At 39.3% G+C, this 13,984-nt stretch overlaps 1 protein-coding gene across 1 annotated transcript in view; it reads right to left on the reverse strand.

Moving 5' to 3' along the window:
- The window catches only part of LOC141793774 (solute carrier family 4 member 11-like), a 35,228-nt gene that overhangs the window by 17,145 nt on the left and 4,099 nt on the right, over positions 1-13,984 (reverse strand). The window contains exons 2-7 of the mRNA XM_074674635.1: positions 9,582-9,632; positions 8,723-8,818; positions 8,275-8,318; positions 4,011-4,230; positions 3,811-3,892; positions 3,482-3,605 (exon numbers count right to left, since the gene is read on the reverse strand). Of these exons, the coding sequence (XP_074530736.1) occupies positions 3,482-3,605; positions 3,811-3,892; positions 4,011-4,230; positions 8,275-8,318; positions 8,723-8,818; positions 9,582-9,632 (617 nt within the window). The remainder of the gene's footprint in view (positions 1-3,481; positions 3,606-3,810; positions 3,893-4,010; positions 4,231-8,274; positions 8,319-8,722; positions 8,819-9,581; positions 9,633-13,984) is intronic.

Below are 13,984 nucleotides of genomic sequence, written 5' to 3' on the forward strand. Positions count from 1 at the left end.
TACAATTAGATCATCTGTATCAATGTAATCAACAAAGATTTTTTGTTTTATAATTATTTTAAAAAAGGGTTCCTATTATTTTTACACTAGCATTGAACTCTGACGTCGGAATTTCCTACTGGGAAGTCGGGGGACCCACACCATGAGTTTACAATCAAAGATGGCTGCCCTGGGTGTGAACAGTTATTAAGCTCCTGTTATGTTCCCTTTACTTTCGAATTTCTGACAAGTGTTTGTTGCAATAAATCAGCCGTATACATACTTTTATTCGATATTTATATACAGATATATTGCTGTTATGGCAAGTTTTTTCCAACTTGGCAACTGGAACAGTTTGAACTTGGAGATGACGTTATTCTGCTGGGGCAGAGCATCCTGTTCAGGTAAATCTAAAGCAGTATTTCTCAAATTGTGGTCCACGGACAACTTGTGGTCTGCCAGCGCCCCCTAGTGGTTCGCAACGACTGTGAGGAAATTGTGGGGTTTTGTAGATAGAACATTCAAGAAAAAAGAGGGGATTGGGGTTGTGAGTTGTTCGGCTGCTACACCCATCCATCCATCCATTTTCTATACCGCTTATCCTGTTTAGGGTCGCAGGTGGCTGGAGCCTATCCCAGCAATCATTGGGCGAGAGGCAGGGTACACCCTGGACTGGTCGCCAGTCAATCGCAGGGCTGACACATAGACAGACAACCATGCACCCACACACTCACACCTAGGGACAATTTGGTGAGACCAACTAACCTGGTAAGCATGTTTTTGGACTGTGGGAGGAAGCCGGAGTACCCGGAGAGAACCCACGCATGCACGGGGAGAACATGCAAACTCCACACAGAAAGGCCCACCGGCCAAGCTGGGGATTTGAACCGGTGACCTTCTTGCTGTGAGGCTGCAGCGCTAACCGTTGCACCACCGTGCAGCCCCGGCTGCTACACAAATTGATAAAATCTACAAAAATTAGTTCATAAAAGCGTTGAGTAATTTAATTTAATCTAAGTATTTAAGTATTTAAATACTGGAAATTTTAAGTATTATGGAATAATATATCACTAATGTAGTTATATTCAGATTTTCAGATCCATTTTCTCCCTCATTCTGAAAAAAAAAAAAAAAAAAAACTATGAGGGACTAAGTTGACTTTTTTTTTACTCTAGTCATTGTCATTGTGACAAATACTTGTTCTGAATAAATGGAATTGAAGAAATAGTATGTATAATTTTAATATTTAAAATAATTGGTGTAATAATCCATTAGTTGCAGCCCTAGCAAGTTGTAACATGTATGATTCGAGTTTATACTGTATCAGTTTGTTCTCTGGGGTGTTGTTCTGGGGCTATTTAGCTTGTGGTGCTCAACAAGATTTTTCCAGGGGGAAAAAGTGGTCTTTGGTCTGAAACAATTTGAGAAACACTGATCTAGAGGGTGTGGTTTTAATCCATTAGTTTTGACCATATACTGAACAATAAATGGACATAGTATTGGTGACATCACTCATTTGTTTCTATTGCAGAGTTTTGCAGTCAATCGTTGGCAGGGGCCATATTGGAAAGATGGGCTCTGAGCCTGCTCCCTGACAGCTACAGGATGCCTATCTGTCAATCAGGTGAGCTGCCCCCTCTTAATATTGTCTGAACTGCTGAATTTTAAAATAAAACCACGCCCTGTAAAGTGTGTGCTGATAAAGAAAAGAAGTAATCTGATGTTTTGAAGTAAAGCTTTTTTGAAAAGGTGTGTATGTGGCATATGAGGCTTTTGGAGCCAGCTTCAAGTGGACACTAGGAGAGATGCTAGAAACTGCAGTTTTCGCGGCTTCCACATTGGTTTCATTTCTTAAGACTGGAGGAATTGGATTCAACACACGTAGATATAATGTAGTTACATGTTTCATGACCAAAATCATGTTGCACACATGTGAGATGGACAATGCCATTCTATTCTTTCAATGATTTTTAAGCATCAAGTGAGATTGCATCAGCTGGGCGTTGCTGATATGAAGCCGCTGACATTACCTGAAATAGTTTCTCATATTGTGTTCAGCATAAAATCCAGTAATAAAAACCCTCTTGGTCTAAACGAGTTAATACAGAGATGACTTTCTCAAGATGCATTGCCAGAGTGTTTGCAAATACTTAACTATTATTTAATGAGCTTAGAGGATGGAGCTTTCCCACTTGTGAGTGTAACCTGCAGAAGAAAGCTGTGCTCCTGTTGCATGGCTTTAATATCCTTATATAATAAGATTAGAAACAGTAACGGTACACCCTGATGATATTAATAAAAAGAAATAAAAAAAGATAGTGTAACCATTCTGTCGTGCTGCTTTACCAGAAGTTAAACGCGTCGTAAATTTCCTCTAACATTTTGCACCTCAATGGTGAAAGAGGACAAATGCATACACAAGAAGTTTGCCCCAAAGCTAATAGAGGAGGAAGTATTTTCCTCCTTGTTACATTACTCAAGAGAAGCAGATGTCAATATGCTCTACAGCCAAACACAACACCCTCTGCCCACATCTCTAACTGTAAATTCCTGAAATGAAAATCTTAAGCGATCGTCTTCCATACCTGTGGTTGTTCATCAAAGACGCTAGCGCCCACCAAGATCCGGGGCTTCTTCAGCAGGGGTGTGAATACGTTTTTGTCCATGACTGTGTGTCACTATATCTCAGTTCACAGAAGCTTTATAACCTCTGTGGATCTGACCGGTCCAGTCAGGGCTGGGGAGACCTATGATGCCTTTCCACCTCTGGAGCCAGGTCCAGCCCCTTTCAGTTCAAAATTTGATGCAAAACCACTGCCAGCCCTTTGACATGGTGTCCAAGTTCAAATACCTTCCTCCAGGTCCAGTTTAAGCAGATTTTTCCTCTTTAAGCCACTTGTTAAGGCCACACGCAAATGAGTTTTCTCAGAAAAACAGATTGTTTTGCAGAAAGCAGATTGTATTTCTGTTGAATCTGGAATTGATCTAAACTTGACAGCTTCTATTTTCAAAATTTGAGTTTTTTTATAATTAACATTAAAATGGTTTTAATGTGAGTGCAGTTAAGACTTAATTATTGGATGTTATTTGATGTTGGAGGGAGAAACTTAGTCAGATATTAAGAGATTAAATTTTCTTTTTCCAAAGATCATCTTGATGTGTGTTTGGAAGCAGAGTCTTGAATCATCACATGCTGTTGAGCAATTGTATGCTAATTTCACCAAAAGATTGAAATCTTGAAACCCAAATGTGATCTTTGACACAACATCAGTGAGTTGGGGCGCAGTTTTATCTTGATTGTCGATTAATATGTCATCTGCATACAAAATGATGATGCATGTTTCCCAGAACAATAGATGGATATTTGATTAGCAAACAGTTGCTGATAATTGAGTTTCTTTTTGTTTCTTTATCCTGTTATCCCTTCATCTTAAGACCAGAGTAGCTAAAGCCTTCAGCTCATAAAAGAGACTATTTTGCTGTTGCAGAAATTTCCTGTTACCGTTCTGGGAGGAGTCAGGATGAGGATGACGTAGCGGGCCTCGCAGCAATTTTGTCCCCAGTTCTGTGCTCTGTCCAGACGGGCGATGCAGACATGACGCCTCTGCAGACTCCTCACGGTGGAGCTAAAATTTATATAAAAGACAAACTATCTCAAATCAGTCCTATAAAATGATTTACTGAATAGCAGTTTGTATTTGCAAGAGTAAATTTGAGTCCCAGCACAAGAAAACCCAGTAACCAGATCTGCACAGCATGCACACAGCTGCCTGCAAGAATTAGACAAAACATAACATTGTTTCATTTCAGCTCTATCACAGATTAACTTACAGAATACAAAGCCAAGACTGCTGATAACGGATTCCAGTGGAAGTAGAAGTCACGCCCTGGATGGTCTCAGACAGAAGGTGAACTGTAGGAGTGTGAAATATTACAGCTATGAGTCCAAAAAGGCTTTTTAACTCTGACATGTACATGAGGTCTTTAGAGGTTATCTCAGAGTGCTTCTGAGAGTGTTCTGTCTTTCTCACCATTACACTCCTTTCCCCCTGCATCTGTAAACAGAGAGTTCATGACCTCCTCCACATCACAGCCTTTAAGGCCATCCCGCACGATATGAGTCAGCATCCCTCTCAGGACCTCATCCAGAGTCGTGGCTTTTTCATCCAAGAGGATGCTCGCCTGGTCCAGGAAGCTGCGGAGGTCTCTCCGGGCACGCACTTCATCCTTGAAGTTCATCGGCTTCACATACTGTTGAAGGAAAGAGGGAGCAAGGTTTGATTGAGCTTCTATTTTATGTATTTGTTCCTTCAAATAGGTTAAAAAAAAACAAAAAACAAAACCGAGATAAATCAGATGTGCAATCTGTTTAAGCAGAGAAAAAAGAAAACACTTCAAGACACAACTTGAATAACGTAGATCATTATACCTTGTTCAAAAGGGTGTAGGATGAAGTTAAAAAAAATGTTTCTAGTCCTACCCTCTTATTTTTGCACATTTATAGTCTAATCTGTCAGAGCATGTGTAGGATAATAAAACAGAAGAAAAGAAAGTGCATCACAATAAAACAAAAAACACAAACACATTTCTATTAGTTTAAACTGGTTTCCATCTCGCCATTGTATCCACTTAGGATGCGATTTGTATAAATCTGATTGAACTGATGAAGTGATCTGCAGGTTTTCTTTTTTTTTTTTTCACTGCAGTCGTTCCACAAATAACTCCTTTAACTGACACATAGTGTGTTTTAGTGGTAGTACAAACTGGCTGTTACATTAGTTTTTAATTATGCCATAGATGTATGAGATGGAATAATCTCACTAATGGTTGTGTTTGGCTGAATGAGGACTCCAAAGGCTTTTATAGGTCTTAGTGACAAAGAGGATTTAATCCAATCCTGTGTTTAAGCACATTCAAAAGCAGCGCCCTCAGAGGCCTTTCAAAAACAAAAGAGTAAGAAACTACCCCCAGCCAAAAAGGAGAGATAAGATGCTAACCCTTTCAAATGTCTTTCACACTTTCCACAACTTGAACAAATCCAGGGCTATTTCAACACTAAAATTTAAAGAGGTGTTTCCTGTTTTGTTTTGTAGTTTTTGCTCCTTGTGTGTCTGATCTACTTTTACCTCTTGACCTCTTTGATCGTACCTCATCAGTTTCACCTGTGTCTCTTTGAAACACCTGTTACTCGTTACTTAGTATGTATATAATACCTGCATTACCTTGCGTCTTTGGTTTACAGGTTTTTCTCTGGATGTTTTTTTTGTGGATATTATTTTTTGGACATTGCAGTTTCTGTCCCAAGTTTTTGATTGATATCTTTACTTTTAATGATTTCGACACTCTCCAATTTTCGACACATTTGTCTGCACATGGCTCCTTTTCCCTCTTTGTTTTACCTCTTTGTGACAAAAACGATACTAGGATGTTTAGTTAAAAGTGTCCAGTTGCTGAATAGCTCATCTTTGATGTTGCTGAAGAGATGTATAAGCAGGCATTTAACTCAAATTGTAGTTTGTGACTATTTCAGTGCTGGGTGGCTATTTTTTCTTTTACCACAGGTAGGCTTTAATAAAAGAAAAAATTGTCTTTATGTGTCATTTTACTCATCTTAGGAGATGGAATGAAGGTGACGTCTTTTTTTGATGTAATGTTATTAAATCCTGCATCACCTTTCCTTGTCTGACCTGCATGTTAAGGTAGTAATCTTAGCTGTAATAATGTAATAATACCTGTGCATTTTTGTAATAACATAATCCATCCCTATTTTCCTTCCATAATATGGTTTAAAACTCAGGTTATTAAAATTCAAAATCTCATCTGTCGGAAAATATTTTTTGTTGTTCAGTAAAATGATCCATCAGGTGATAGGATTGAACTCCAAATCTCTTTCGGGGCTGAGCACCCTAAAGGTCTGATCCTAAAATCACCCCTGTTGGAAACTGTCCAGAATATCATTAAAACCATTTTCTGGCTTACATTATAGTGGTAAAATTACTCTGCGTGCAGTCTTGTTGCTGTTTCATAGACTGCTGGACCCGCTGACCTAGAGGCTTAGCGTTTTTTTTGTTTTGTTCTGACCGAAAGACACACCCTGTTTCTGAGTTTAAAGCTGAAAACAACTGGTAGAAGATCATGCCTTCCTGTGCCGGAGATGTGAGAAGTTACTGCTGGGAGAGACTCATTTGACCATAAGTAAGTCATGATGTGTTTCAGTGTGTGATTGAATATGCAGTGTATGTCTGCAACGTAAGATGATGTTGCACTTTAGCATTTTATTTAAGCCCACATTTGTGTTGATAGCTTTCTTTAACTAGGCTGTGTTAGTGCAGAGGTTTTCCTTATAAACACAACAGTAGTTTTTCTGATGTCATATATTTGTTGAGTTAGTTAATGCACTGGCTGTTACTGTAGTATTGTTGATGTCTGTGTGTTTTACAGAAAGCCTCATTAATCATTCTCTCTGGGTTTAAAAAGCCCTGTTCCTATAAATTTAATTCTTCAAGTGTAGATGCTGTGGATGAGTTGGGCCACCAAGAGTTTGCAGAAGATAAGATCATATAAGGGAGCGTCCCTCCTCCTGCCTTACCGACTATAATTATCCCTCCACTACAAGCCTTGAGGACCTCCATGACAGCCAGAGAGCCAGAAAATAAGAGGAGGAGAGTGCCATATCTACTGTCTGTCTTACCACCAAACGAAACCATTTGTATACAAGCAATACCACATAGATGTACTACTTTTAGCCCCTCTGTGCTGTCTGTTAACATACACCAGGTCTGTGGTCACTAATCTGTATCCATTGCTCTGTGTGGATGTGGGTGCATGTAAGTATATCCATGTTTTCTTGTGCTAGTAATACTGGTCTGGATGTGTACATTTTATTTGTATGAAACAGGTTATTGAAACGTTGGATCAGTCAACTAGAGGCAACTTTTTCTGTGGTGCAACGCTAGGAGTAGCACTTTACTTCACTAAATAGGACTTTGATGCTTTGTTGCACATTTTATACAGGTGATATAATTGTAGCTTATTTTGTTTCTATTTTTATGCTTCCAGGATGTACTGTTCTAGCTGTAATTTGTATCTATTTCTATTGCAATGAACTCTGCTCTGACCTGCCGGGGACAGCAGCCTTTTGGCTAACTCTGGCACATTCACATGGATGCTGTGCCGAAATGTTAATTTATATGCACTGTCCCTTTAAATCAATGAATAAAAAAGGAAAGGGCAAGAGTCTCCTGAATCTTTTGGTGAACAGTCATAGACTTCTCCAGGCGTGCAAATAGCATTTGACAGTGACCTTAGAACATGCTGCCATGCATTTGTTTACAAAAAGGATTATGTTCACTGATTTTCCTTTTCTTTTTCTGAGTATATTCTGAGACAAAGTCTAATAGCATGTATTTTATTAAAAAAGACAGAATGCTAATCTATTAAAAAAAAACAAAAATCTTATCAAGTTTTTTTAATGTATTTTCAGTACAAAATGTCTTTTAAGACTTATTAGGAGCCACATTCACCTGACCACTCCAGAAAATGTCTTGACTTGTGTTAAGACATTGTTCTAGTTTTTAAGCAAATTTTGAGCATTTTTTTCTTGTCCCTTTGGCAGACGATTTTTTTACTTGTAACAGGCACTTTAGACATTTAGACATTTTTGTCTTAAAATAACTTAAGACAATACATTTTCTGGACTGGTCAAGTCAGTGTGGCTCATATTTAGTCTATAAAGAAATTTTCTACTGAAAATGGAACAAAAACACTTGATAGTATTTCTTTCTCTCTTTTTTTTTTTTGCAGTGTAGGAGTTTGGGTCATGATGTCAGAATATTGTAGGTCCTAGACTCCTCAGATAAAAATCTGAAAACTGTTTTATTTATTAAAAGTTGTAAATTTTTGTGTAACTTTATTAGCTAGAAAAGACAGAACCCTGGTTGAAAGTCTGGCCTAAAATAAGTCAGCTCTTTTTATCTTAAGTTTATGTTATGGACTGCAATGGCAGGGGAAAAAATACTTTTATCATATTCGTGCATGTTAATTCTCATTCTCGATGAGAATGAAATGAATCAAATCACTTTAGTTAAATCTAAAGAATTTATGTACGCACTTTAAAGGTGAGTTTGTTTTGACTGTTTATATTTATACCACTGTGTTTAAAAATAAAAATAAAAAAACAAATGAAGTTACTCCTTTCCATAAACCCCTTTGCTGATACCATTACATTTCCTGTGTCCATTTCCATCTCTAAAAGTACATGCTGCATTGAGAGCTTGAATAAAAAAAACATCTTACTTTTCTTGTAGTACTTAAAAGTCCAAAACCAGGAAATTCAGGATCTGCAAATGAAAGCAACACAATAATTAAGAGCAGATATATTTTACCTAGTTTCAGTCAACTCCTTTTCTCTGGAGACAACTCAAACTGACTTTTCATATTCGTCAAGTCAGTCTTAAAATAACTTGAACATATTTCATTATCTTCAGTGTTAATCGTCAGGTAGCTGCTCTATGTTCATGAACTTTGACTCAGTTCGTATCGCTCAGGGGATCAGAGCTGGCACACATGATTTCCTATTTTTGGAGGCTGCATATTATTCTCTGACAATGGAAGTCACAGGATTAGGAAACACGTTGACATGAAACCAATGCAGAAACTTTTGACCTGTGTTGTCTTCTCTCTAACAAGTAAAATGAAAACATTTCTGCAAATCAATTGTTCCTGATAACTAATTTAAACATACCTGGAGCACTGATCTGGATCTGGTTGTCATAAATGTGGTCTTTGTTAGGAATAGGTGAGTCTCTTTCACAGTCCTCATGTCCTCCATCCTGCAATTCTGTTGGTGAAACACAAGATTTAGTGTAAACAACAAAGTTCATTCATTTCTCAAGCTATTGCTTCTTAGCAGCTTTACTTTTACAGTACCCTAAAGACGATAGCTACAAGGCTAATCAAACAGTGTGATAAAGCTGCGTGATTATCGAGGATAAGATGCTATCATGTAGACAGTATCTTTGGTAGGGTAGAATTTAATTTAGCCTCCCACTACTCTGCCATCTGTTGACAAGCACATAATAAGAGGGAGACAGCAAGACCCAATAAAACTCCCCCTCAAACCAGACATGCAGCAGTATAACAATAGCAGCCGCCTTGTAAATTCCTTAATTGTGCAGAAGATAAAAACAGAACTGGGATTGCAGGAAGAGCAGCAGAATTAAAGAATTAACCTTAACCCTTCATGGACAAACCTTTGAGCTACAGTAATTCCCTCTGTCCATCACTGACTCAGAGATCATCTGCCTCATTATTTGCCCATTAATTAACCTCATAACACATCAGTACAGGGACAGACTGTGCTCACCAGCATGTGAAATGGGTCATCAGTGAGCAGCCAGAAGCATTAGCATGAATAAGCACTGCAATGAATTTACATTTAATTGTAAAACACTGTTTTTTTCTACCATGGACCCTGAGGGAAACCACCTGAATAATGTTTTCTGTAATTGTGCAGCTGTTGATACAAAGTACATAAAAGAGCAGAGCACACGCAGGAAAGCACAATTAAAGTAAATAAAATGTGTATTATTGCAGATACACACCCATCCCACTGAACGCATATCCATTCTTAGGCCCCTCTGTGGATGGAGCATCTGTGGGAGACAAAACAAACATAATATCAACACAATTTCATAAAGCTTTTTAAATTAAAACAGTTCATCAGTGTTACTGTTGACTTGAGATCTAACCACACAGTAGAGAGGTCAGTCATATTAAAGAGTCAGAGATAATAAGTTTGAAACAGTTGGGAGCTACAGACTAAGCTGTGGACGCTGCATTAGCAAACACATTAAGCAGTTTCTGAGTAACATTTGATTGGATTTGCAGGCTGGTTTCAGGTGCTGTGCCCAATGTAGCTCTGATTTTTACACCACCTTAAAGGTAAAGTCTGCATGATTGTTAAAAAAAATAAAATGCCAGCTTTAAAGGAATAATCATGCTCAAACGTCACTTCTGAGCCTCTAACCTCCTCCTTAACTTGTATGTTGATATTTTGGTTGCATCGGGGCGTTTCTGGGCGGATAGTTAGATCAGCCAATCACAGCGCGCCCAGTGCAAGTGACTTTGCGTGTTCTGTAGCGAGTGGAGGAAGCTATCCCGAGCAGCTAGTAAAATTGAAAAAAAAAAAAACGCTAAAGAGATTAAGCTTTTTCAACACAAGGGTGGACTCTAGCTCGACTTTCACCTGCTTTGGAGCACTCGGAGAGCAGCCGAGGACGACGCAAGACGACTTTCCACTGAGCAGGTATGTGTCAAATAACCCAGTGATTAGCTTGTGCTAACATGCTAAGTGAGCGCAAGGCTCTCGAGTTTCTCCCATAGAGTGTATAATTAATGGTCGCAGTCTCCCCGACGTCACCCGTCTGTTTCTGAAACGGATTTTTGAAGCTACATTGGAAGTGGCAGGGGCTTAGAGTACAGCTCGGGCGCCTGTTACTCACGTGACCTGAGCTGTGCCTCTGATTGGGCGAGCTCGCGATCTTGATCTCTTCTGAACTGTGGAGTAGTGATGGGAAACTCGATTCTTTTTACTGAATCGAGTTTAAATGAGTCACTCACCAAAGTGAATCGGGTTTTTGAGTCATTTGAGTCACTTGAGTCAGTTACCCAGAAAGTGCATAGAAATCTACATTTCAGAGAGATTCATAGGTGGCAGCAGTGCTGTTTTAATGAGAGATCAGCATAGACAGGAGAATAAACTGTGAGATGACAGCGATATGGCGATACATTGCAAGTTGGAAAAAGTTTGCAAACTCAAGTATCTGTGCCAGCGGGAGGTGAGTGAGATTATGTGCTGTGAGTCGAGCCGTGCAACGTATTAAGCTATTGAGTGATTCGTAACTCACGGGGAGGAAGGGGGTGCGTGAGTGACCTGTATGTGCTTTGAGTCATTTTGTGAGTGAGTTTGTGCGACCCATATGTGCTAAGAGTCGAGCCATGCTACATACGTTCGAGCTGGCGAGTGACTCGTATGTGCTTTGAGTCATACTGTGAGTGAGTTAGTGATCCGTATGTACTGTGGGTGAGTTGATGACCCGTATACATTGTGTGTTGAGCCATTCTACGTACCAGTCATTCTCCCGTGATGTGAGAGAGGGGCTGGGCTACCGTGAGCTTTGTACTGAGTCAGTAAATGAGTCATTTGGGTTGAAGAATCATGATTCTCGAGTCAGTAAAGTGATTCTCGGGTATTGAACGATTCGTTCATGATTCACACAACACTACTGTGGAGTTAGAATCAAAATCACCCACATACAGTGTGTTTGGGTGGTGGAAATTAGCGTTTCAGACCGGAGACGTTTATTGAACCAGTCTGTAAATAGGTTAATGTCTGCTGTGAAAATGTTTTTTCTGTTTGGCTTGGTGTGTATGTGACTTTCTGTACTTCCAGAAGCAGCCTCAAGTGGACACTTGAGAAACAGCAGATTTTGGCATTTTCCACATTGTTTCATATAGAGGTTGGTCCCTCCAAGTAGAAACAGGATGCTACAATTTGTTGCTAGGCTAGTAAATCTGTTCAGGTATGCTGTGTTTCAATTTGTGCTCTACTGGAGCACACTTACATGAAATGCACTGCATACAGCCAGCACTTACTGGAACAGTGCACGCAATCATGCAAAGTAGTGTTGTCCCAAATTGAACACCACAGCTTCGCACGTACTGGAAACTACAATCGCATTTCACAAGTGTTCATTCATTAGGTTTTCATCAATTACATCCATCAACCTTCCTTTCAATTTGTTCTTGCCCCTTCCTCTATGTTGTCATTATAGCATTACATTTTCATTCCGTCAGTCTTAACACACTTATGTGCTCAAAATAGTGCGTTAAAATGCAAAGTACGCTATTTGGGACACAGTAGTCGTCACAGTCAAAAGCTGTGGATGTATGCTGCCGCTGGCATAGAGCCAAGAAGGAGGATCCCGGTTTGAATGTTTTGTTTACTAACAAGTAACATAAATATCTGCAGACCCTACCTTTGAGGATGAGATTTATAAGACCCTAAAGGTGAATTTATCATTACAAGGTTATCATTTTAGGTTATGGTTGTCAATGCAAAGTTTGAAGTCCCAATGGGCACCATATTGGAAAGTTTGACTCAACTTAACATTCTGTGAAGAGGTGGAGTTGAGGTGGTGATCTGAGTTCACTCATGATGCATGTCACAACTACAACAGCTACTAATTGTGCCAAACTAGGTACAGTTCCCCCAATGCCCTGTCTAAAAATGAAGAAATGGGCTATTCAGACCAAAAACCATCTTCTGTAACAGGCTAATCATTTCTTTCTGCTGTGAAAGCAGACATCATCACATTTGTGTTGGTTGTGTTGGTTGAGTCTTCAAAACTTTTGGATCCAGCCTGAACTGGACACTCATGGAACAGGATGATACATGCCCTCATGTTCTCACCTTATGCAATAGTTTGCACATACACTAAATATTTTATGCATTTTTTTTTCTTATTGAAACAAAAATTGATATGGTAAGATTATATCTACTCTCTCAAAATTAATTAAAGATATTTCTTTTTTCCATCCTTGATGCGGCTCCACTAAACCAAAACAAAAGCTAAATGGTTAAAGAGCCTTGGCCTTAGTGAACTAAGATGCTTGAGGAGCAATTTATGCAGATTTAATCAAAACCAAACACTATGAGTTTATTTCAGGTCCATTTTAGCGTTTTTCTGACCTCACTCTACTAAAATAAATCTGTGTTTGAATCCAAAACGTCCTTGCCAAGGATTTACCACTTTAACAACAATTAGACAACCATTTTGGTTATCCAAAGCCACAAAAAGATGATGTGAACATGTGCTTTTATGGTTTACAAAACACATCAGTTAAACACAACAAATTATTATGTTCTGTTCCTGATCAAAGGTGATTAAATTTTTAATTCATTGGTTGCTTTATGGCCAAAGAGACTAAACTATTAGAAGTCAGAGAGAGTTCAGGCACTTGATACCTATGTTGAACCACAAGGATGCAGATAGATGAGAAAACTGCATTTTACTATTTTAGATTTTGTCTTCCCAAACTGACCAGCATGTTTGATAAAGCTGTGAAAGTGAACTCACTGGCCCCAGTGTGATTTTGTTCTTTCAGCTTGATGTAGCAGGAGCTCCCCCTAACACACGCTCATAAGAAAACAGTCTCCATTTACCAGCAGGTTGTTACCATGCAGAAAAACAATGACACCTCTTGCCATTTGAACTGCATCAAATGACAGATATGTAATTCAAAATTTGAACAGTTTTCCATCAAAGACTGGCTTGACTTCTTGAACTGTTATTGTCAGTGTGACCTCTGACCTTTTAATTAACCTGACACATAATTACAGATAGCCTATGAGAAAGGGGGGCTCGAGGAGGTAGAAGGTGATCTCAGTTACAGAGGTATTTAAAATGACAATAGAAGATGTCACAAGCTCAGAAACTCCAAAGAGACACCTTGGCTCTCGGTTACAACAAAAACCTGCCTCCAGCTGTGTCTGCTGTTTGTGTGGGCGCTCATGTATCTGTGAGACGCTGCAGCAGCTGTAGAGATGAGCTTCTCCTTGCCAGAGGCAGAGATGGCTCCAGGGACTCCCCAGTAAGGCTGTATCTCAAAGCATTAGATTAGACAGAACATTCCCAGGCCTCCCTCACAACAAAGGAGTCTCTACAGACTACAGGGAGCCTCACAGCTTACACAATGAACTGTTTGGACCAAATGTGGAGCATGATTTAGTCTGCCAGATTTAGACCTTTGCTGTCCTGTCTAATAAAGATAAAGGTCAAGTTTGTTGAAAGTTTTGACTTTATCTTAGCCGCATGATCACCCAGCGAGACAGACCGCCTGGCACTGCCAGTGAGTAATTCAACACACTGCCCTCATTAGTTACAACAGTGAAGCCTGAGTGAGAACAGAACTAAAAATCTGTGCTTTAGAGGTAAAAACTGAC

This window comes from Halichoeres trimaculatus, unplaced genomic scaffold, assembly GCF_033239565.1.
Source record: "Halichoeres trimaculatus isolate MK-OKI-2021-1 unplaced genomic scaffold, fHalTri1.1 fHalTri1_scaffold_7, whole genome shotgun sequence".
Taxonomy (NCBI): domain Eukaryota; kingdom Metazoa; phylum Chordata; class Actinopteri; order Labriformes; family Labridae; genus Halichoeres; species Halichoeres trimaculatus.